Here is a 25,148-nt window from a genome sequence, read left to right on the forward strand (position 1 = left end):
GACTATACAGTACATTGTCACACACAGTTGATGGACTTGACCCAATTTTGTTGTTACACCAGGCCAAGGGTTGGCAGTGTGCACTAAAAACCTTTTCTCCTTCCCCTGTAGATCCACAGAAGGAAAACCCACTGAACCTTTCTTCCAGTTCCTCCACAGACTCCACTTCTGGTTTTGACAGGACAGACATCCCATTCACTCTCAATCCTGACCTCACTTCTGGAGGCAGCTCCACAGATCTGCCTCTTCCTCCCTGCTTCCTATAAAGCGACCATTCCCTTTGTATTGCTTCAGTCCCGTATTGGACTCGGTCTTTTGTGTAAAATGTCTTTGCAGCTTTCTCAGTTCTTTCTCCAGTATATGGGGTGGTTCCCAAACCTTTTCCTGGCTCTGTGGTGTCTCATTACAACATATATATATACGTAAATAAAAGCATGGAGTAATCCTTGATTGACTTGTACTTATGACAGTTAAGTTCACTCATTATCAGATACTTAAATCTTCTACTTGAGTAGTCTGCTCATGGGCAAATTTCTCTTAAAAGGCACTTTCCAGGAGGGTAACTCTATTTTCATGGAATTATGGCAGTTTGGTACTTTATATAAAACACTGAATTATGCCGTTTGTCACAGCATGCATGTTACCAAGGGGTGAGTATTACCAGGTTTACACTCAAAACCTACATTGTGACTCCCATGGCAAACATCTTCTCATATTCACTTCTCGATGAATAATTAGGGATCACCTGCAATAAGAAAAATGAAAGTGAACACAGCATATCCAAACTCAAGAAAGTTCAACCATATAGAATTCAACCCCAGGGATACTAATCCCTCACACCTTCAAAAGGAGCCAAGCCCACCTCCAGCTTTCATCTAGCCACCCAAAATAGGTGAGAGTGGGCAACCCTTTAAATAACCACTGTAAGTTCCACCTCCTGATCAGGAAGTGGACTGTTTTCAGCACTAGGATCAATCACCCATCCTTTCAATCTCTAAGCCCTCACCACATTACAGGGTTATAAGCAGCCTTGACTATCCTGTCAACATGAGGTACCACGCAAGTGCCAATCCTAGACAGTCTTTCCAGCTTGTCTAATTGGCATAAATTTGTAGGAGCAATGAAACCAGAAATCCAACACAAAGACAATGAGAGAACAGGAATTCACGCAGAGATTCCTGAAGCAGTTGGTTCACAGTGGTAACCTTTGTCCTGCTCCATCACCCTGGAACAGCAATTTTTTTTTTTATATATCAAGCACTTAACTTTGTTGTATACCTGTAGATCAGGCAGATCCAAACTTAAACGGACCCAGGTGATAAATCACAGCCATAGCTCACCAAGAAAGAATGGCAACACCAGTTCCAAGGTTGTGCCACCAAGAAAATCTAAGAAACCAGTTAAGCTCAGCAGTAAGGTCAAGCATCAAAACCCAAATCATTGGATTAACCTGCAATGTTTCACCCTGATGCCTGGGAAATGAAGCAGGCCGTCTATTGAAGTGAACATTACTGGAATCAGTAGCTCTAGACACTGACAAGGACAGCATGGCCAGAGACTCCTAGGGAAGGAACCTGAAGGTATTGAACTTGAGCATTTAAAACCAACCGGATTATCAGGCTGGTAAAACAAGGAAGCAAACCAAAACGAGGCCCAAAGACAGATTCTGCAGTGCTACCCTGCAGCGAGGAGCTCTTGGATGCTATCAAATGATTTAGCAGGGCCCTCAAAATCCTTGGGTATTTGAACTGGCAGTAGCCACTTACCTGTGCTCAGTCTCCTTGTTGGTTCTGCTAAGACCTCTAGTTAAACGTTTCTCATGCTTCCAACATCAGGCTTAAGGACTTGCTGTATCGCTTTTGTGAAATAGTCCATAATTGATGGCGTACTGCCTCCTAAATACCCAGCAGCTTCTCTATAGATCTACATGAACACACTGCAGATGGCTTCCATCGCAGTCAGCCCAAATTCTCACAACCAAAGCAACTTGCAGCTCACTAGACGCTGTCTGTCCGGATCACCAGATGATCATTTTACTGTTCAGCCATCAGCCTGCTACTATCAACCGGATAATCACACTGACGGACAGGATGTACAAAGACCTGACCCAAAGAAATCTTGCGAGGATCAGCAAAAATCAAGGTCACCATCAGATGTTAATAGTCGGGATATTTAAATTTACCAATTAAATTTAAAAAGCTCTAGGAGGTATGCCACCCAAATCTCAAACTAATCCCTGTTCTGAAGATGGTGTCCAACACCAGAATGAAAGGTTATTGCCTATGAAATCTAAACCTACTGGGTTTGTTGTCCTCATCCCATCTCATGATTTGGCACTTCACACTCACCATTCCATTGCTGATGACCACCCTGGGGGCATTGGGATGGCTTGGAAAGAGGCCCAGAGGATGGCCGCTGTACATGACCAACGTCTGCTCTTCAGTCATCTCCGCCAGGTAGTTCATCACCAGCCAGAACTAAGTTGGAGGACAGGACAAGTAGGTAAGACATGAATCCATCAGGACATTTCATTATCTACCCGATTTCCACTCATCTGCATTTTTTCCTTCTGCAGCTTCACTACACATGCATGCTTTCAGGATACTCTCATCCACACACACAAAAGCCAAGTATTCAGGGAATTTTGTTGCCCCCTTTCTTTTGCATGGGACACCAAGGGCTTGGTGATCTGCCAGACGTGAATCGCAGACTAGGAAAATTCTCTTTTAATTAGTCCACTTAAAATAGAAAATGCAGACAAACCCCCCGTTTAATAGCCTATAAAATTCAAGGTTCTCAAGCCCTGGGCCTCCCAGTGGAAATCTGCCAGCTTGTTTGCTCAAACGTCTTCAGACGTTAGTTTTTCTTCCCCCCCAAACACTTGAATATTGAACAAAAAACACACACACAGACTGCAAGAAGTTGGTGGCTTTGGGCTGCACAGGGGTCATTTTGTGAGCATATTGAGGCCTAACTGGACTTGTGATTATATTACGAAATGGGATTGACTGTCACATCCCTGCTAGAGCACACAGTAGATGTCACAAACGGGGTCCTCACAAAACTCAAAAGTGACCAGGAGAATGAAAGGAAGCTTCACTTATTGGGATTATCAGCACACAAAGTGATGTTACCACAGTGCACTCCTCCCTACCCTCCACTCCACTCCTATTGCACCTTTCAAGATGCAACTGGGGGTAAGAAGCAAGTGGGAGAATGAGGCCCACTATCACAAACTGGAACACCTGAGGAGATCCATAAAGGGTCTAACTTGGAAAGCTCTCAGGCTTCAAAACCGAGATGATAAGAGATTAACATCACTACAGCCATTCCAACGATGGAAAGGATCAGGGAAGAAGAGTGAAGGAGGATACCCAAAAATGAATCTGTAAGACTCAGCAGGCAATCGAAGAGCTTTAAATGATGGATGTCAGACTCCATTTCTAGAGACCCACAATGCTGATCTACAGAAATAAAGTTAAGGATGTCTTTCTGTATGTTCATGCGTCACTCTAGAATGACTCAAGTGATTGACATGAACTTTGGTATTTGTGTATTTCTTTTGGTCACCATCAGAATTTTAGGCTACATTTTTTTGCCCCTCAATGTCTTTGAGACTTTGCTATGCAACACATATGTCCCAAATCAAGAATGCATGCAAACAGATTGTCATGAAAAAGTAGGGAAAGGTAGACCTACTGAAAAGCAGTGTATACATTACCTTGGCACTGCACCCTTGGGGAGAACTCCTAGGGCCTCATGTATAAACGGTGTGTATGCACAAAAATGTTGCGTACTCCCATTGCCACGTTCAAATCACGATGCATAAAACCTAAACTTGGCGTAAAGCCGTGCACATTTTCACGGTAGCTCAAACCTTGGTGTATGCAAGTTTTCCACTCGGTTTTGCAAACTGGTGGCACCCAGCATCAAAGCAGTGCTTTTGCTCCAGTGTGGTTTCCCTTTGTTTTTTTAGATCCACATCCCTGACGCGGCTTTATCATAAACACTGAAATTAACCGCATATTGTTTATTAGTTTAAGTCTTCCGATTGTAATTAACCTGTAACAATATAATGGTCCACGGAATGGCCAAACTATTCCAAATACCATAGCTGCTTTTGCGTTGTTTTTCTCACTGCACCTCCTTCTTTCAGCTGCTCCCGTTAGGGGTTGCCACAGTGGATCATCTTGTTCCATATTACTCTCACTGCACCACTTGGAGTATTTATATCACTGAATCCGAGTGTGGAATCACAGATCTACAGCAGCTGACTGGAAAGAATTAATTGGTATACAGCATCAAGCACACGCTGCCTCAGCCATGCTGTGTATTGAACTGCTCTTGTGTGACAAACACTTCAGAGCCTTTCCTGTACGGACCTCGCAGTTCAGAAACAGTTTCATCCCAAGCACTCATAAACGCACTCAATCAGTCCATCAAGTGCTCCTTGTAGAACTGTTTGTACTTATAAAGTTCAATTACCTCAATGTAAACTTGCGATACAGTTATAATATTGCACAACCTGAGCTACTTTATAAAGCGCGTATTAACATATGATGACAATCATTTTTAAGATGAAATGCAGTAAAATATGTTTATTACATTATACAGATAAAATGTTAACATCATTTAAATAATCTATATTGTTAATAATTAAATATATGAGGACACTATGTCACAGCACTAGCTAGTTCAGGGATTGTTACTGCCTCGCGCTGTATTCTTGCTGTGGCAGGTGTGACACTGGAAGGATAGATGAATAGAACTAAACATGTACTACGAAGATATTTCAATATTCCTGAAAAGTTTTGAAAAATCGGCATTCTCAGCTTACAGATGGCTTAACGTTTATTACAGAGCTGATTGTGTGGTGATTGGGTATTTGGAGAAAGAAAAGGAAGGACAGGAATGGGGGGTTAGTACATTTGAAAGAAACAATACTGCTGCGATAAATTATTTCTTCGAAGGTTACGCATGGCACAGCAAGCATCTTGCGGGAGGGCAGGAACAAGCTCTGGACAGGGCGCCGGCTCGTCACTATTACTGCGCCAGCGTGTTCCTATGTTTAATAACAAGCTTTAATTGATATGATATGAATACTGGAATGATATCAAGTATATACATTTCAGTATTTTAATTATTCAGAGAACTGTAATATCACGAATGTAATGGATTCTGTGTCCTGTCGGAGGAAGAGAAAGCCCATTTAAGAAGCAGGTAGTGATTCAGGCACATAGACAACATAGAATAACACATACAAAACAAAACATTTAACGTGCTACTTTAATTTACTAGTTTCTCAAATACCATCGTAATTAAATAATTTTAAAGATGAAGTTTATGATGTTCTACTTTAATAACAAAATAAACTACGTGATTAAAGTGGAAATTTCGAGATTAAAGTTGACATCGAGCTTTTTTCTCACTGTGTCCCTATTTTTTTTTTCTTTATCTCTGTACCCTAATAAGCTTTCATATGACAATCAGACGATGGGATACGACTCGCCTTTTCACGGCAACTTTGATATCTGACAACTTTTTTTATTTTGGGCACTGTGCAACTTTGTGAACTTGAGCTTTCGAGTTTCTTTGACACGCTATGTCGCTCAATCAACTTTCTTTTGTTGATTATATCACTGTTTAAACTAACAAATAGTAAGTTTTTCCTTGCCTCCACTTGGTATTTGCTGAAATTCTTCTATTTTCCCCCGTGTTTTTCCTATTGTCTTTTACACAGAAGGCTGAGCTTTAGGGCTATTTATATTGATTTGAATATTCAAAGAGGCGTAATTCTGGGAGGAGTTGGGGCGGGACAGCAGATGCGTGCACGTGCGTTACTTTTCACGCTGACCGGGATTTAATGAGCGGAAGAACATGGAAGTTGGCATTCGCACAGATTTATGCATCTGGATTTTTTTGTGCATACAAACATTTGCGCTTTTGTCTGTACACCATGTTTTAGTGTGAATTCTACGCACAGCGTTATGCATGAGGCCCCTGGATGTTGACATTTAAACATTTTCACTGACGGTACACCTTATTGGATCTAGCCAATCACAGTCTGGGGAATAAAGTCAGTAGGCTTTCTACTTTTATTTGCACAGTTCCTGCTCTCTCCGCTCTTATAAATTTTTAAATTACATTAAGTAAATGTTTTCCTCACTTTAAGTTCCCAATTAAAGACGACGTATTATGTCCAAATCTTATTGAAGAATTTCATCATGAAGGGTTATCAACAAAAAAAATTAGTACATGTGAAATCTTAGCACCGAGAAACGATGAAATCAAACAAATTAATGCCAAAAATGATGATCGGTTACACGGCAAATTGGTTTAATGCGTATCAATAGAGTATGCTGAAACAGTTGTTGGTGATGATGAAGATGAAAACATCAACTTACAATATTCCGAAGAATATCTACAACTGTTAACACTGTCTGGTCTTCCACTGCATGAATTACTGTAGAAAGAAGGATGTATCCAAGAAAGGTAATGTAGTACATCTTAAGGAGATAACATTAGATAACAAAGGAGATCTTGATATGCCATTCATATTAAAACGTTAACAGTTTCCCCTTAGAATAGCTTTTGCAAAGACAATTAACAAATCTCAGTGCCAAACATTTGAAACAGTAATTTTTATTTAATAGAGAGAAAGAAACGAAATTCAACCATGGGCAGTTATACACTGTGTTGTCACGATGAAAGTCCAAACACAGCATCAAAATTCAATGCGATGTTGACAAAAATGTAATTAAAAAAATTGTTTTTACTGAAGTTTTACAGTAAAAGTGTAAGTTTAAAAAGTATTTGTGTTTTAATCTCAAAGACAAACAGAACAAAATGGTATTACGCGATGAATAACACTAAACGCAACATGAAATATAATTTACTTTCAAATTACTACATTTTTTAAAGTGGTTAATTACTTGCTGTAACTTATTACTTATGCATATGTAACAATTCCCATGAAAATAAAAATCTGTTTAAATTGTACATCCACATCTCCATACGTGAGTGGCAGAACCGTAAAGAGGTTCACATACATACATACACATATATATATATATATATATATATATATAGCACCTTTACCAAGTCATCAGTGAAGTAAGGCTTCTGTTAAGTGAACGCGAATGCTGGTGGCTTCCTTTTTGGGTTTATATCCAGGCTTAAGTGAACAAAGGATTTTCCTCACATATGCTTTTTTGAGATCAGAATGAGTTTCCCCTGAAGACTTCAAGCTGGGGTAACCGTACAAACTGCAGACAGCCACCCCCTCCCCATCATCCACCACAGCCTTCCAGGTGTGGATCCAGACCCATAAAAGTGCAGGCCGTGTTACGCCTCATTGAATCGCACGCTTGCTCTCATCTAAAACCTGCTACCGCTGGGGCACGCTTTCATCTGATTGGGCCTTAATACACCACAGATGTGTGCTGGGTTGGACCTGTACTGCTGTCTGGACTCCATGCCCCCACTCAGACTTTAAAGGTGCACATTTTTGTATGGATTTTAGCAGATGCCTTCAACCGTAAAAGGACTCCGTATACCATTTACTTTACGGTGGAGTCCCTGTAAAAGGCTGACCCCTTTATATGCATTCCGCTCATCTACTTTGTGTGATCTCAAATAAGTCCCTCAACTGGTTAACACTTTGAACGTACTTCTGTTATACCGTGTAAAACAAACTGAAATGGTGGTGCTGTATGGTATATAAACTGTACATTAGATCACCTTCTCCATACAGTATTAATTAAGAGTAGCGTTAACAAGTCCACTTCATAACACATGGGCCCTTTCCCAATGAGCTTTATGAGCAGATATTGCTGTCCAATTATTTCCTTAGAGATGTGCAACCCATATAAGACTGGTTGAAATCTGAATAATCAACACAGACCTTAGTGTTAATGTTTGGAGTGCACCATCTATTAGAACAGATTTTGTAATGCTGCGGTGGGTTGGCACCCTGCCCAGGATTGTTTCCTGCCTTGTGCCCTGTGTTGGCTGGGATTGGCTCCAGCAGACCCCCGTGACCCTGTGTTCGGATTCAGCGGGTTGGAAAATGGATGGATTTTCAAAAGCAGTGTTAATGCTTTTCATGTGCCATTTGTTGGAATGACAGAGACAAAGGAACTGGACAGACACACAGTCACTTATTAAGGTGGACGGTTCTAGGAAGGTGAAGTAACTCACTCAGGATCTGCTGGGGACTGAATAAGCAACCTTGAGGTTTATGATTCATCTTAAACAGTAGGACTGCAAAATCTTCTAGGGTCACTAAAGAGCTCCTGAAGGATTTATAATAATGATATATACAGTGTAAACTACTCAAATAGATTTAAATTTTGAAATATGTCCAAAAAAGTGGGTGGAACTGTACAAGGATGCCAGTCCAGCTTTACACCAGGAAAAGATAATCAGCCATTTTGATTTTTTAAGTTTATACCACCATCTGGAAAGATGCACCCTCTTCTTAAGTGTACTAAATGGCAACAGACAACTCTGAGGGTTTAAAGTTTTGAAGTTCAAATGTACATAAATACAAAATTTTTGTGCAACAGTGTCCCTTCTCAGGGCAGGGTCTTTCCTAGAAATACAGCTTCATAGCAATTATGAAGGTCAGGTCAGGTTGGGGAACATGCACTGGTACACCACACGACAAAACAGTTCGGGATCCTTGTTGGCAACCCCCCAGACAGACACACAGTCCAGTCCCACCCTCCTGAAATCCAGAAATGACCATCAATCTGCCGCAACCAGGTGGGCATCCCCTTGGCCTGGTCCAGCCACTCGGGTCCTCAACAATGATGATCCTTCAAGCTGGATCGCCCTCGGGGAAATCACGCTACATGGCCGTAGTGCCGTAACTGATGCTCCCTCACAATGCAGGTAATGTGCCTCAATCAGGACTGTGAGCAACACAAAGTCAAACCAGCTGGGCCCAAGGACTCTCCGAAGAAGATGGAGGTGAATGAATAATCAAAGACATTCTGAAAAGCTAAGCCCAAGAGGGGTCCTGTATTGAGTGAAGAGTAACATGAACTCCTAGTGACAAGTCACACACACACACCCACACCACAAGAGCTGACAAACATGGCGACCCTACCTGAGCCCAGTTACTGAACACTTGCCCGTTCCCTCCATATGTAACGAGTTCCTGCGGAAACTAAGTAGAGAAGATTCAGATTAACCGAGAGCTTAATCTCTGCCAAGACATCACACGAAATGCATTTCTCAGCTTGGCCTACCTGTGCCACACAGGGATCCAGGTTGTTCATGATCATGTGCATGATAGCTGCAGCTTGCTTGGTCTTGCATGGATAGCGATCAATAGGATAGGCCCTGAAATGGACAGGAAAATGGTTATTAAGAGTTGTGTAGGGCCTTGGAAAAAAGGCGCTAAACAAATGGAAAGCATCAGGCTTGGCTAATGCCAGCATGCGCCACTTGTGACACAGGAGTTACTAAACTCAGTGGACGTGGCACTTGACGTAACATCGGGGTGGGGGCCTGGAATGCCAGGCGAGTGTGTTTGTGGTTCCCAATTTTTGACTGACTGAGGAATTCTCCAGCAGATCATATCTGTATGATGAATTCTATTAATGATGACAGGACAGATATTGGGAAATAGTCCTATTTGATATGAATCACTTACAAAATTCAGACTGAATAGTTAAAGAAACAAAAGAAAAACAAATTAATGGATTAAAAGTACAGTGTGAATGTAGCCCAAGTAGAATATAGCATTATATCAATTCAAACATGTGGACATTTATCCTCATTTTGTTTATAATTGTGACTTTTCTCCATCATTGCTCCAGAATTTGGGTTGGCATTACCACCTCCTCAGCTTAGGATGGGGGAATTTACCCCTTTGCCCGTCCATAAATGGCACTGTATAAGATCCAAGAAGCTTAGCATAAGGTGGTCTCCTGGGGTCTTCACTGGGCTGTTTCAGTATATGCTACATGCTGACCACTGACACGTGGACTTCAGGTTGTTTACAGTGCTGAGTGCATCTGCCACTTTGTCAGCTAATGATGGCAAGTCCTGAAAGATGCTTTTAGTGAAATTATTATTGCTGGATCTGTATGTAGAAATCTCTGCATGCAAAAGAGGAGCCAGGATTGGTGGGCATGAGGGATTAATGCAAAATATCAGTTTAACAATTCCACAACATTTCATTACTTATATAAACACATGTCTGAAAAAACACAAACATGAGGCACGGCATTTCAGAAAACACGGCAATTGAGTGGTATGGGCAGGCTTTCTTTCTAAAAATATCGCAACATCACTGAAAAGCAACATACAAAAATTCTAAAGGAGAGACGGCTTTCTGTTATATCCAACGGATGGTTCATATTTATTATGACAGCGCAGTCAATGTTATAGGGCAGCCCTATAAATCATAAATATAGACACTAAATTTACCTCCCTGAAATAAACTGACAAACCTGATATGATCAATGAATCCATCCATCCATCCATCCATTGTCCAACCTGCTGAATCTGAACACAGGGTCACGGGGGTCTGCTGGAGCCAACCCAGGGCACAAGGCAGGAACCAATCACGGGGAGGGTGCCAACCCACCGCAGGACACACACAAACACACCCACACACCAAGCACACACTAGGGCCAATTTAGAATCGGCAATCCACCTAACCTGCATGTCTTTGGACTGTGGGAGGAAACCGGAGCGCCCGGAGGAAACCCACGCAGACACGGGGAGAACATGCAAACTCCACGCAGGGGGGACCTGGGAAGTGAACCCGGGTCTCCTTACTGCAAGACAGCACCGCTACCACTGCGCCACCGTGCCGCCCATGATCAATGAATTCAGAGTATAATTATTATCTTTAAACATTTACCCATGATTGGTGTTTCCTGTATCCTTGCTAACGTATGCAAAGAAAACAATAGGACCACCCATTCAATGCGCTACGTCAGTTTTTCTGGCAAGAGATCGAATATTGAGAGATTTGTTTTTTGTCAGACCAGAAGCAAAGGTGAAGAGTACAACCAATCAGGTCACAGATGGCTTTCAACAATGGAGGGATGTTTGCAGGGTATTGATGCAAATTTGAATGTAAGCCCGTTTGGGAGAAACTTAACATGTTTAATGAAATCGGCCTTTTGCAACACATTCAAAATACTACATTTGATTTTGTCCGGTCTACAGTAGTCCACAGCCAGGATATCAAGGCCCTGGTTTGGCTTTCTAACTGCCACTCGCCTTGTCAGACCTGCAGCACAAAAAGTCTTCTCTTTACAACAGAAGCCGACATTCGCTTTTTTCGACCTGCGTTGTTAAGTTGTGCTGTGATCACGCAAGCTGGCGACCATCAGATAGTGGTCTTCTGATTGGCTTGTGACTTTGGGTCTGCCAGCTCTCGTCCTAGCAGAGTTTCTTCCAGTTTTTCAATTGCTTTTGGATTGGGTAGGACACCACTGGACACTCACGGACAACGTCTCTAAATGAAAGGCCTATACTTCTAAGGGTAATAATACCCTCTCTCTCTCTCATTTCATTTGTTAATTGCCGTTTTCTTGCCATTATCACTGGGATGTACAACTTTCCGCAGTGTAATGTTATCCAAGTAGTGACACAGTCTGTTCCAACACTGCTGTAAGACAGACAGAGGATTTTTAAGTAATCAACAGAAGTTGGGACACCTGTGCAAACTGTTTGCTTCAACTTCCAAGGCTTAATTTACTTTAACTGCTGCAGAATATCGGAAGGTTGTAACCTATTAGTTGCTCCCTGAAGAAGGCCCATTTGTAATATTCTGAAATTTCTTCTTTTCAGTTTTTGTTAACCTAAACATCAAATGTAAACCTCTGGTGGTTTACTGCTTACCTTTTCGCCATTTTTGGTCATTCATAGCATTTCAAAGATTAAATTTGAAGAAAAACTGAGGTTTTCCAAAACTTTTAATCAGTAGTGTACATACATTGCATCAAAGAGCGGGTTAGGGGGTCGGCCCCCCTCTTGGAGTTCCGATCATGCTAATAAACGACTCTCAACAACGGGCTCAAAAGCAACCATTTACTTCTGCTACCAAAACGCCAGTAACTTACCACTTTAAATATTACCTTTTTCAGTAGTTTCTCAGTACCGCTTTACCACACATTACTACCAAGAACTATTATTAATACTGGGGGTCTCCACTCCCTGCTCGCCCACCCCGGTTGATTAACCGGTATAAAATTTAAAGAGATTGTTTTTTTCATTCATTTTTTATTTCTTGATATTTCCCAGTAATAAATCTGTACACTACACACCAGCCACTTCACGTCTCTGCCTCTCTCGTTGTGAAGAGGGGGGCTGAATGCACGCTAAGGGGATGCGGTCGCTCCTCTGAAACCCCCTCTTAAATGGTGCTACAATGGGAAACAAATAGTTTTTTTACCTCCTCTGTGCTCGATCATTTGGCATGCTGCGTGATCTGCATGTCACGCTGCGCGTCAACCATTTAAAAGCCTGTACAGCAGCCGTCCTTTTGTCTCATTTCCTTGTCTCGCGGGATGTTAAAGTGTCTCCAAGAAAATCGCGTCTCAACGCAAGATTTATTTATTATAATAGAGAGATGGTATCTATGCTGTACCATAAAAAATGTTGTCCTCCAAACTAAAGCTTACAATGAATCTTACAGGATGGGAATGGCAATAAAGCAGAAGCGGACCTCTGCTTCCTACACCTCTCTTTGTTTCCCTACCCTGTAGGACGGCCCACGCAAATGTTTTCCAGAGGTACTGAACAAGCGCAGGTAAGTGTGAAAACCACCCAGAACAGCACATCTTCGTTCTTTCTTTCTGTTAGATCATCTGTCTGCAGTACAAGTCTACTGCCTGTCTTCCCTTTCATCCTAACCCAGTCCTTTAAAGTCAATCGAGACCACTATGAAAAAGTAGAAGAAAATGGCATCCCTAGTAGTTGCTGTCCCTATGCTGCCTTTGATATTAAATGCAGCCAACCATGCAGGCCAAGCCGGAGAGATAAGTAGGCCGAGAAGCTGATATCGGCATAAAAGAATGTCACAGGAGAGCAGAGTTGCACAGAAGCCCAAAGCACAGCAGCTACTTCAAACCGTCAAGAGGCCGTGCAGCAGAGCAGGGAGACCTCCCTGGCGGTCTGGAATTAGAGCAGATGTGCTTCATGAAGACGCAGCTCAACAGACTCCTGGTCACACTGCTCTCCGTTTAACCTTTAAAAGCACAGGACTTTCAATATTCAGGCATTTGAACTTAGGCCTGGAACTACCAACAAAAACACATTCACCACATTTTAAATAAATGGTAAGTAAAGGCAAAAGACGCAACACTTCAAAGATAAAGAGACAACCAGAGAAAGGATGGCGACCACTGCGTTCAAGACAAGTCCTGAGCAGCCAGCCATCTGACCCAGAGGTGCCATGTTGGGTTTTTTTCAAACAAAGGCTTTGAGCGCCAGCAGCGCAGCCACACTTACCGCATGTCAATTCTGGGGCAGAAGCGGTACATATAAATGTGTCCATAGAGCCGCAACTCTTCAGCAAACTCGGGGGCCAGAACAGCGTGGGTCCCGGGCGGGAAGTAGCGCAGGGCATTGCGGAGGGCAACCTGCCAAAGACAAGAGTGCAGCAGTGAGGAGGAGGAGGAGTGGAAGACAACAGAACATCTCGTCCGCTCAGTCCTCTATCATCAATGTCAAGAGGGAACTGACAAAAATGCCAGCTCAATTTTCAGCGATTTGCTGTTATAACCTTATTTTTTGCTGGGTTTGACCAACAGATATGAGCCTGGAGGATGTCTGGTCTGGATACATTGTGCCAGCAGCAGGGTAGATGCCCATGTTGGGTCATAACATGGCCACATCAATAATAATTGGGCTATATTATATATATATATATATATATATATATATATATATATATGGCGTTGCATTAACTATTGACCTAAAATTTGAAACTTTCAGGATGGAAAAATAGGACAAAGTAGCACTTTCTGTATAATAAGCTTATTTTCTTCCTCTGGGCACATTCTCTATCAGTCCTCAGGTTGGTATTAATTTGTCTCTTTGCAGTAGCAGGCAGCACAGGCTTGTACTGACACTAGTCATCCGTTTTTGATTCGGTTTAGTCCTCCCTTGGCAGCACTGGCACGACACGGTTTGATTAGCAACTCTAAATTAGTAAGTGTGCCCTGCAATGGAGTGATGTCTGTGCCAAAGCTCCTAACCTCCCTTCTTTATTAATTTAGTACCCAAACCTAACATCACACCCAGCCTTAGCCTGATCACATGATGGTCTGTATTTTCTATTTATTCCTAAGTAAAAAGTATGGTGGCCTCGCAGTTAGTAGACCGGGGTCTTTGCATGTCTGTGTTTCCTCCCACTGTCCAAAGACATGCAGGTTAGGTAGATTGGGGAGACTAAATGAGGCCCTGTGTGTGCAGTGGGTGGTCACCCTTTGATGGACTGGCACCCTGTCCAGTGCTTGTTCCAATCATGTGCCCTATTGGATAGGATCCGGCTCCCCCCTCCCATGACCCCATTCCAGATTAAACAGGTTTAAAAAAAAAAAAAAAAAAGACATAGGGAAAAACTGAACAAAATTCATTCCATAATCCATATACCCACTTTTTTAGTTCCAGGTAAGTGACAAGTAAAGCAAAGGACTCAAAGCCAGAATCGGCGTTGGAAGGGATGTTAGCCGACTGCAGTGCACTTGCTGGTCAACCCCACAGCAACCTGCAGAAATTTCAACCCATCTGCACTCGAATCTCCAAAGGTCATGTGAAAAGACAATGTCCCCTCAGGGATTACTAAAGTACTGTAAATCAGATCAAAAATCTTAGACAGGTAACGCAGCTCATTCAAAAGAGAAAACTTATCGTCTATTCCTGATGATTTATGAAACCTGTTATGGATCTTAAATAAATAAAGGGTGCTTCTGGAACCTTCACAAGGACGGCTCCCCTGTTACATCCTGAAAGGCCACAGTGGCTGTTGACTTCCACTTTACTCACTCAGTCTCGTAATCTGAACCTGTTTATTTACTGCATGTTTCTTTGGGCTTAGATTTTAGTTAACTTGTTTGTTATTATTCAGAGCCCTTAACTGCCTGCTACATTTAAGTTTTAATTGTTGCCTGTGTTTTTAACCAGCCATCAGTTAATAAAGAGGTGCAGATGACAAAGGAGCCAGCAGTTCCATTTAATCTTGTGTATATGCATCATGACGTATCTATGTTAATGCAACGATTTGACATAAATGATAGAAAAGGGAAGGCCCAAGAGGGACAAATTTCATATGATCAGTGTTCTCAGAAAACAAAAATCTACAACATGAAAAAGATTTGTCTTGGAAGAATGAAATCACTAACAGGTCTTATAATTAAACAGCAAGTTGCATTATCTCTGTTAGGCCTGCCTTCTAATTACAGAACTGGTTGGAATGAAAATCCGCACCCACTGCAGACCTCTGGGACTAAAACCGAGAACCCCTTGGTCTATGGCATCACTCTGAAGAACCACTTTGGCACCTTTAACTTTACTTTTAATGATTTACACCCTAAAGGTGTCAGAGCGGATCTACAAAGTGATCACGTTAAGGTTACAGAAATATCCTTTTATTTAGATCTGTAACAGGCTCCACGAATCGATGCTAACAGATCATGTTCGATGTGTTCAGAATTCTAAAAGGACTCAAGTTTAGGTTCTCTCAGTCTGTTAGCATCCTACTGGGTATCTCACTATACTTTAAGGATTTCCGTTATGTCCACATTTTAGAAACCTTTTCAAAGCTCAAAGAACCAGTTTTATACACAAAATAAAATGGGGTCCTGTGGGGAACCACACAACCCAGTAAAGTACCATTAAAAGGACCAGTATTTTTACGAGTAGGTTGTAGTGTTCCAAGTAGTATCTGCACTTTCTCACATTGCCTCGGTTGGTTTGCCTCTCAGTTTGCAAATACATGCAAGTCTGCATGGATGTCAAGAGATTTTAGGGTACTCGTGTGTTATAACCCAGAAAGCACTTCTCTGTTCACTCGAACCTCCAACGGTGATGACCTTCTCGACTTTTTACTTAACGACATCTGAAGCTTCGCGACAGAAGTAATGTTTCAAAAGGAATTCAAAATCAAAGTTTATGTATTCTTGTTTTTGTTTTCTAAATAAACGAATGTAAAAAACAATGACGTTGCCTGTGCCAGGGTTAGAACACGAGTACCAATTTTAGTATTGAACAGTTTTTGGTGTAAAAATCAAACCGTATTTTATAGTACATTTTTAGATTTAATATTAACAATTTTAACATGAACACATTGTAAGATATGTGGCAGATCTAAATAAGAGTTACTGTTGGAGTACAACGCTTACATCCCATCAAGAGTTTGTGCCTGATGAGTCCACCGGTGACCCTACAAATGGATTAAGAGAATTTGCCAAATGGATACCCTACTCAAAATAATTATATATCTATTTCTATCTAGCTCTTACATATACCAGTAATGGCGCACTGCACATTACACTTGACTTGACCATTCCTAGTTTTCATTCTCTTTCTCTGTACGTTTACCATTTGTTTGCTCAGAGATTGATGTGCTTGCTGCTTTGTGAGCAGCTCTTCTTTACTCCATCCTAGTGGCCCGCTTCTTCTCTTCTGTCGTCGACATCTTCTCGTGTTAAAACTGATTAAGTCAGTGTTTGTGTTGCAATTGCTTAGTTTGTTTCTTTAATTTTTCACTTCAGCTGGCACCCTCAAGAATGATTTAAGATATGAGGAGGTAGGGGAAGTGACGGCGCCCATACGCATGCGCACAATGGCCGCCCCGCTGGCTTGATTCTACAATAAAATAAACTAAAAATAAAAAGGAATAACCCTGGAGGTCAATCATCACCACAAAAGCGAATAGTAGACATCACGTAGTATATGTGTACCACGGTAGCGTATTATAGAAGAAAGAATATATAATAAATAAATGAGAAATTTTCCAATATAAAATACAACTATTTGCAATGCACATAATAAAGTGTAATTCTTAGTATGACAACAGTACATGTTGACTTTATTACACAGGGAGCTCCGTCAACGGCGTGAGGGGGTCTCATTTAAATGCAGACATCTTTACGGGTCTGGCGAGCGCCACCTTCAGGGCTCTTTCTTCATCGTCAGGTTGGTCTTGCAGCCTCCAATTAATCGCGCGTTAATTAATACCCGGCCCCCAGTAACAAGGACAATGAAACCGAGAAGCTCCGTCTTCTCATTATAACCTGACGTTCAGTAGGTTTTACCTTTAACCTTCTTTTAAATTAAAAAAAAAAAGAAACGATTACTTTATTAATGGCTGGCGTCAAGCGCGTGACTTACCCGCTGAAATAAATCACTCGATTCAGAGCCGCTGGGTTCCCATTTTAAACTTGTCATCACATAAATCCTCATTTAAACTTCAATCTGCTTTCCTTTATAATCAAAATTATTCACATGCACTTTGTGTAATTAAAAATGAATCACTTACTGCGACTGCTTTATGACAAGGCCTTCTACAAACGGTGTAGCTTTCGTCTTACCTTCTGCTCCTGAGGGTTCAGATTTGGGGTCCTGACCGGTGCGTGCGGTACCCTGCTATCCCTTCCTCTGTTTGGGGGCAGGGGATTGACCGGTAATCCTGCGCACAGCTCTTTTAGGGTACACATTTGTATCGGTGACAAAAGTGGTCGGCCAGGTATAAATGAGAAAAATCTCAGACAGGAGGAGATCCTACTCTCCGGTTAAAAGTGCACCAGCGCGCACTCCCCCTGACGCGATTGGCCCAACGCGACCCCCAAAATTAATTATTACACTGGAGTGGCAACTTGGTTGACATTTCAATTGACCATTGACTCTAGTAACTTCGCTCCCCGATCTCCGGCTGAGTTCTCCTGCGCACGCGCGCGGATTTTCTCCAAAGGCGCGGCGGCCAATTCGCGACTCTTTAACGGGACATTCGTGAGCGCAGAGATGGACGGGCTGGCCGATTAGTACAAATACGGGTCGAGGCTCGAGTCACTTTGCATTAGAAGAGTAAAACGAAGAGCTCAGGTTCGGTGACGCTGCAGGTTCTTTTCGCAGCCCAATTATTTAATTAGAATGCAAACATTGGTGATAATAAAGCTTATTGTCCTTATTCTGCCGTGTCGGGTCATTTTTACATTGCATATTTTTTCCTTTCCGAGGATTTCTTCGAAGTTATTGTGTCTCAGACATTTACTATTTTTTGCTCTTCCAATTCTGTCCTAACTCTTGATTAAAATATGGACTGAACACATAAGAAGCCAGGTTAGATGGTGAGTTGCCAGCCCCTTTGTTGTTGGCATCTCAGTGTCAATTGGCAACGCTCTCTTACTAATAAAGGTCTTCAAGTGGTTGTTCTGAGCAATGCCATCCACAAGAAGGTTCTAAACAGAACTTTTATTTAGTAAGATGTGTAACAGGATCCATAAATAGATGATGAGAGATTTGTGAGACAGCAGTGGGCTCCAGATTTTAAATGGACTCTTGCTGCATACAATAATACAGGATAAGTGATGACTTTCTTGATCTGTTACTATCCTGTTGCTTGCTAGACATTAAAGATTTTTTTTTAAATATTTGTAGTCATTTCAAATCCCAAAGAGCCAATTAATGTTCTATGATCCTTTTCACAATGAAATGGTCTCTTTGTCAAACAGGAGGTGCCCTCGTATAAAAAGTGTTGTCATTTCTGCAGGCTGTGACTGAAACGTATATGCGAATCTCCTTAAAGGAAAGTCTGCAATGTGCACTTTAATCAGGTCTGAATTGTTTGATTTGTGATTTTAAACTATGGAGCAGAGGTGTATATCAAGGAAGAATGTGTGGTCCAGTTTACCAAACTCCGTTCTGTCAGTGGAGTGTACGGGATGAACCCTAATAAAGCTGCACGTCTCCGTGCCTTCATGTAACAACTGGTTAAATCAACTTGAAGACCACTGTGTGTCATATAAAGACCCGCTGGCACACCTTACTCTTTCAATCCAAGTCACCTACAGGGCCCGCACCACCATTAAAGTGAATTAGACAATCACCTATAGGGCACAGATCATAAGTGGGTTAGCTACCAATCAGTCGGTTGGCACACTACTAATAAGCTGGGCCCATAGGGTGCAAAATAACCTGGCACCAGCACTAGCCACCTGTAAACAAGAACATTCACAAGCCTGTGCTGAATTAATCGACACCTAACTGAATTTTTCAAACCGTCCATACTGGATTGCAGATTTATAGAAAGGCAGATGGTTTCACAGCGGAAGCTGGCTGAAGACAACAGCCTACCCTGGACAGAACACACTCATGGGCACACACACACACAGACAAGGCCAGTGGAGGGCTGGCAATTATGACATTTGACTTTGGGATGCCAATGTTACCAAACTTTGGAGCTAACAATTGAAACCTGCGACAGGTATGCTGACAAAACAGTAGATCATTAATTCAATTGACACAAATCCTTCCTAATTTCAGTTTTTCCCTGTCTTTCTTCTCCATCCCGCTCCTCTTCCAAAATGTCCCTCATTCTATCTCCATTTATTAATGACCTGCTTAGTAAGATGAGGCCCACTATACTGTATACTGGGCTCCATCCCCACCACACTTCTCAAATCCTAGCTGCTTGCCTCTCCTCCCATATTCCTGACAATAATAAATATACCCCTAGACACGGCTCTGTGCGAGACCCTTTCAAAACTGCTCTGTGACCCCAATGTGAAAAAGTCTGTTCTTGATACATTGAGTGCGAGCAGTCTTCTGTCCATCTCCCACTTACCTTGACTGTCTGAAGTTCTTGGGCATGTCGTGGCCTCTGTGGAGCAACAGGAGATCAGACGACTCACTTCATTCTTTAAAAATACAACTTCAAAATCTTGGGACCGGCACAAAGAAACGCATCCCCTGTGGCTAGGTTAAAAGCTTAACGTAATAATGTAACATTTACTGCGAAGGAACTCGATACTTTTGCGAAGCAACACAGTTCTTTTGAGAATTAAGCAATACATTTGCGAAATGACACTTTTTTATATGATTGGCGGGAATAATCTTGTAGAGGCCCTTATTCGAGACGACATACAGAGTCGCGTTAGTGACGAGTGGCGCATCACCGAGTTAGGTGACTCGATCTTCGGTCCTAAACCATACAGGTGATGTAACCTGCAGCATATTACACAATTAAATACATCGCTCATACATGTTATGAAAACGTTTCTATATTACAGTACAAAGTCGTGGACCGGATCATATCTCAACAGTAGCGGGTACAAAGTAGGGACCAACCGCTGACGGGTCGCCCGCTCGTGGCATCACGTGCTCAGAGCTACGGGCCAATTAAAAGTCAACAGTTACCGGACTGTGTCCGTCATTAGGAATAGATCTGTCCTTGAGTGGTTGGTTTAGGTTTCGGTTGTGTAACTGATAAAAGCATAAAACTATACAGGATGAGCTTACAAAATGATCATAGACCAGCCAGGCAATTACATCTGCGTTCGTATCAATGAGGCAGATGTACTTACCGATGTCGTCAATATGCGTATATAAAATAAATCAGTAAGCGAAAAATGGCTTATATATGGTATTTTATTTTATAGTATTTTGTTTTTGCCTCTCCAGGTTGGATTTCCTTGTCAAAGCGTGAGAGGTCCTACTGTACCTCCTGTTTTTTTGTCGATTGACTATTAATAGAGATTTCTCTTAAATGGCATCATATGCCAAGAGTGCCCACGATCTGGATGCAGATTTAACTGTATTAGAATGTGTGGGCTAGTGCCAGTCGAAGTCTTTTTAAGAGTCCTAGTCGGTGAGCGGCGCCCTCGGTGTCCACTGTGGGTAGCCTGTAGTTGACTTCGACGACGGGGGAAATCCGGAGGGCGCACTCTTTAAGGTGTAAAAGACGGTGAATGTTCTATTCTCTCGATTATCACCGAAGAACACACGCCTATCCGTGTGTACTTACTATACAGTACTTAGATTACTTTGGCAACGATCGCAGACTCTTGCCTTGCCATTTCAATTTCTGCAGGCTCTTTATCCCTTTTTACTGGCATTGCCTTTGTCACTCGCAGTGAAGTCAGTCTCCACCAGGCGGCGCTGCCCGGTAGGTAGTGAAGGAGGGAGGAGCTGATGATCAGTTCGCTTTTTCAAGGCTCAAATTCCCAAACAAGAGGCTGACAGCTGAATGCTGACTGGCGCGACGCACGACGAAGCTCGTTCCGGTCATACCGATTTCACGTCAGATGCTTTTCACCGCTGAGAGGACGAGAGTGGGCACTGCTCTTGATTGGCAGCCGCGAGCTGCTCATGGGTGACTGGATTTGAACGTGCGCATGAAAGGAAGCCAAAGGACGTGCGCAGCTCGAGCTCTGTGTAGTGGTGTAGAGCAGACCCTGCGTATCTTGTTCATTGTGTTGTATTTCCTCCACAATAAACGTATTTGCAGGTCTACGTTAGATTCTGACTGATACCCAAGTTTGGCCTGATTGAGATCGAAAATACGATGTATAATTAACTGGAATGCCATGGGTACTCTTTGAACCCTAAAAGAAATCGAAGAGCCATGTAGACCATGAAGGGTCATCCGCGATGAAAGCAACGGAGTCACAAGCCTGTCTGGCTGAAGGGGAAAAACAGGAGAAATTGATGTGAAATTCATCGGCTTTGACAGGAACAGCACAATCAGCTCAGCGGAGCGCATAATTTAGGGGTGATTCAGCCACCCATCACCCGTCTATCCGGTCAACTATTGCAGGATCCGACGAATGAGCGACAAAGAGATTTCCAGACGAATGCTTTGCTGGGGATGGGGTCCTATTGATTGCGCTTTGACAAGCAGCAGAGTGTGTGCAGGGAGTCTGAATTTCAGTGGGCTTTCAGGGTGATGCAGATGCCCCCAGATTACTGTGCAAAAGGTACATGAACAGGATTGTCTGGAAGACAGTTAGTCGACTACGGCCGCCATGCACCCGATTTCGATATCCGCGCTGCTGGCCATTCTACTCGATGCAGCCTCAGGTAAGTCGATCCCGCTTTATATGAGGACGCCGAGCTGCTGAAAGCTTCACGATTACACGGTGTACGGGTTTCTTTTGTGCGAGGGTCCTACACGCTTATTGGAGGGCGTCTTGTGAGGTACACCGTAGATTCGTATTGCTGCTATCTATGAACGTGAGCTCTTCAGGTCGATATCGCACGCCAGTCTATTATTCATTATCAGGTATTGCAGCTTTTATAGAGTCCATTATCACAAGGCTGCTTGCAACGCACACATTTCAGAAGAAGCTAACGTGGGATGCGATCTGTCATCCGTCTTCACGAATATGGTTCGTGAGGTGTTGGGCAAGCGTGTGCCCGCAGCATCTTCAAAACATAACCAGTGCCAGAGTGGGCGACACTCACAGCGGGCCAGTTTAACAACCCTAGTCAAGATAACCAGTAAGTCTTCGAATTGTGGGAGAGTGGCCATGTGAGCACAGGGAGAGCACGCAGCCTTCAACGCAGACCCTGATCGGCCGGGCCAATGGAGAGGCGCCGTACAGGTGTAAGGCACTATAAAGCAGACGGCTTTACATACGGAGCATTGGGACAGAAAACGTGTCGAAAGTGCTAATAGCTGGAGTCAATATATGGGATGACTTTCACAATGAATGAACGTGTCCACCCATGTCTTTTAAGCGATAGCCGCCCGAGCCTCGCCGTGGATTCAGCCGTGGACGGAATGCCGCCACGCAGTCACAGCACAGCGACATCAAGTGGCCAGGCAGCCTGCAAGGTGTCTGAACCACGCGACTCCGCGCGAGTGCCATATCGTGCCACTGAACCTCCTGTGACAGACCTACTGCCTGGCATGGAAAAAAGAAGGAACGAACGACGAACTAATTCACCCAGAAGTAAAGCAGTGCGATTCCTCTAAAACGTTTGGGTCAATTTGGTTCACCTTTTATTAAGCCATCCGGCAAAATAGCCATTGTAACCACTCCACGTGTATGTATGGGTACTGTGCCCATGAATTCAGCCACCGTAAAAATTGACTTAGCACCTATACGACATAGACAAGTGTTAAGAGAATTACAGATTTAAAAGATTCATGGCAAAAAATATTGAAAAAAAAAAAAAACTGGCGAAAAAATAGCGAAAATATTACTATAAAGAATTACAGTCCGAATCTGGTCTCAGCTTTGCATTCATATGGAGAGCAGTTCTATTATCATTACAGCTGTTATTCCATATACTTGTACATATTATTATAACAGGTGGCCTTTCCTTTTATTGCTGTTTTCAGTCTATAAATACTGAAGTCTATTACAGACTCCCCCGGATTATTTATATCTCTAATAAGACTTAACTTACTAGCGTTTATTCGAGTGGGCGAGGCACTGAAGAGCAAAGTCTAATGTTTAATGTAAACTTGGCATGAAGGCATTTTAGTAGAATTATTATTAAGTGGAAATCTGCAGTTTGTGTTCTGTCTTGCAAAATTACTGCATACAGCAAATACATTATTTTATTATTGCTTTCTGCTACAGTCATGCTGAAAGATCACAAATTACATTATAAACATATGATGTAGCGGAATTGAAAGTGGTGTAATACACAAAGGAGAAGAAAGAACGTTTTACATTAAACATTCAATTGTCTTCTCCCTGAAGCCACTTTTTTTTTTTTTAACGAGTACTACTCTCACTGGACTGTGCTTAATTGTGAGAGGAATTAGAACAGAATTAGTCATCAGAAGAAAGGAGAGCAGAATAATCTACAAATATTAAAAGGGATGTCGTAGATGGCATTTAACTGGGCTTTCCACTAATAATGCTCTCACCAGGCATATGTCAGCCTGACTCATACAGTGCCTCTGTCTATCTATCCATCTATCATATAGTGCCTTTCACTATCTATCTATCCATCTATCATATAGTGCCTTTCACTGTCTATCAATCATACAGTGCTTTTCACTATCTTTCCATCTATCATATAGTGCCTTTCACTATCTATCAATCATATAGTGCCTTTCACTATCTATCAATCATATAGTGCCTTTCACTATCATATAGTGCCTTTCACTATCTATCCATCTATCATATAGTGCCTTTCACTATCTATCTATCATACAGTGCTTTTCACTATCTATCCATCTATCATATAGTGCCTTTCACTGTCTATCTATCAATCATATAGTGCCTTTCACTGTCTATCATATAGTGCCTTTTACTATCTATCTATCCATCTATCCATCTATCATATAATGCTTTTCACTGTCTATCAATCATATAGTGCCTTTCACGATCTATCTATCAATCATATAGTGCCTTTCACTGTCTATCATATAGTGCCTTTTACTATCTATCTATCCATCTATCATATAATGCCTTTCACTGTCTATCAATCATATAGTGCCTTTCACTATCTATCAATCATATAGTGCCTTTCATGATCTATCTAGCCATCTATCATATAGTGCCTTTCACTATCTATCTATCATATAGTGCCTTTCACGATCTATCAATCATATAGTGCCTTTCACTGTCTATCATATAGTGCCTTTTACTATCTATCTATCATATAGTGCCTTTCACTGTCTATCAATCATATAGTGCCTTTCACTATCTATCTCTCTATCTATCACACTGAACTTTTAAAATCCGATACACACAATACAGAAGTATGTCTTGTAAGGCCCCACACACTGATCAGTGTATTCATTCCATCCTTCCTTTTCCTGCTCACATTCGTTTCATTGGCTTGCAGGAAGCTGGAGCCGATCCCAGCGGCGTTAGGTGTAAGACATTAATCAGCCCTGGAAAGGCTCTTATTCCGTCACTCAGAACACTCACATTCACACACTCCTACCAGGGCAGTTTAGAGTCACTGTTTAACCAAACGTATACATTTTTAGAATGTGATGGTAAACTGGAATTCCCTAAGAACGGCAGCCCAGACTGAGCTCCAAATGCAGTACCAAGGGAAGTCAGTCCCTGGGAGAAGCACTCACCATCACAGCGCCATGCCACCACTGTTCAATTCACAATGAAATATCCATCCATCATTTTTTATACCTGATTTGTTCACAGTCAGAAGTAGCAGGCAGTAAAATATACATCTTCTAAGCCTGGTAC

General features: G+C 42.2%; 2 protein-coding genes across 3 annotated transcripts in view; one reads left to right on the plus strand and one right to left on the minus strand.

The window, feature by feature from the left end:
* uroc1 (urocanate hydratase 1) overlaps positions 1-17,806 on the minus strand; it is a 40,078-nt gene extending 22,272 nt beyond the window's left edge. The window contains exons 1-6 of the mRNA XM_028824059.2: positions 17,565-17,806; positions 13,480-13,610; positions 9,255-9,348; positions 9,113-9,172; positions 2,349-2,477; positions 684-745 (exon numbers count right to left, since the gene is read on the minus strand). Of these exons, the coding sequence (XP_028679892.1) occupies positions 684-745; positions 2,349-2,477; positions 9,113-9,172; positions 9,255-9,348; positions 13,480-13,610; positions 17,565-17,690 (602 nt within the window). The 5' untranslated portion in view covers positions 17,691-17,806. The remainder of the gene's footprint in view (positions 1-683; positions 746-2,348; positions 2,478-9,112; positions 9,173-9,254; positions 9,349-13,479; positions 13,611-17,564) is intronic.
* Positions 17,807-21,170: 3,364 nt separating this feature from the next.
* The window catches only part of LOC114669105 (netrin-4-like), a 50,333-nt gene continuing 46,355 nt past the window's right edge, over positions 21,171-25,148 (plus strand). Inside the window, exon 1 of one of the 2 annotated variants that reach the window (XM_028825232.2) lies at positions 21,171-22,050. In XM_028825232.2, coding sequence (XP_028681065.2) covers positions 21,996-22,050 — 55 coding nt within the window. In that variant the 5' untranslated portion in view covers positions 21,171-21,995. The remainder of the gene's footprint in view (positions 22,051-25,148) is intronic. The other variant, XM_051921072.1, reaches the window with a different exon arrangement.

This window comes from Erpetoichthys calabaricus, chromosome 18 (genome assembly GCF_900747795.2).
Source record: "Erpetoichthys calabaricus chromosome 18, fErpCal1.3, whole genome shotgun sequence".
Classification (NCBI taxonomy): domain Eukaryota; kingdom Metazoa; phylum Chordata; class Cladistia; order Polypteriformes; family Polypteridae; genus Erpetoichthys; species Erpetoichthys calabaricus.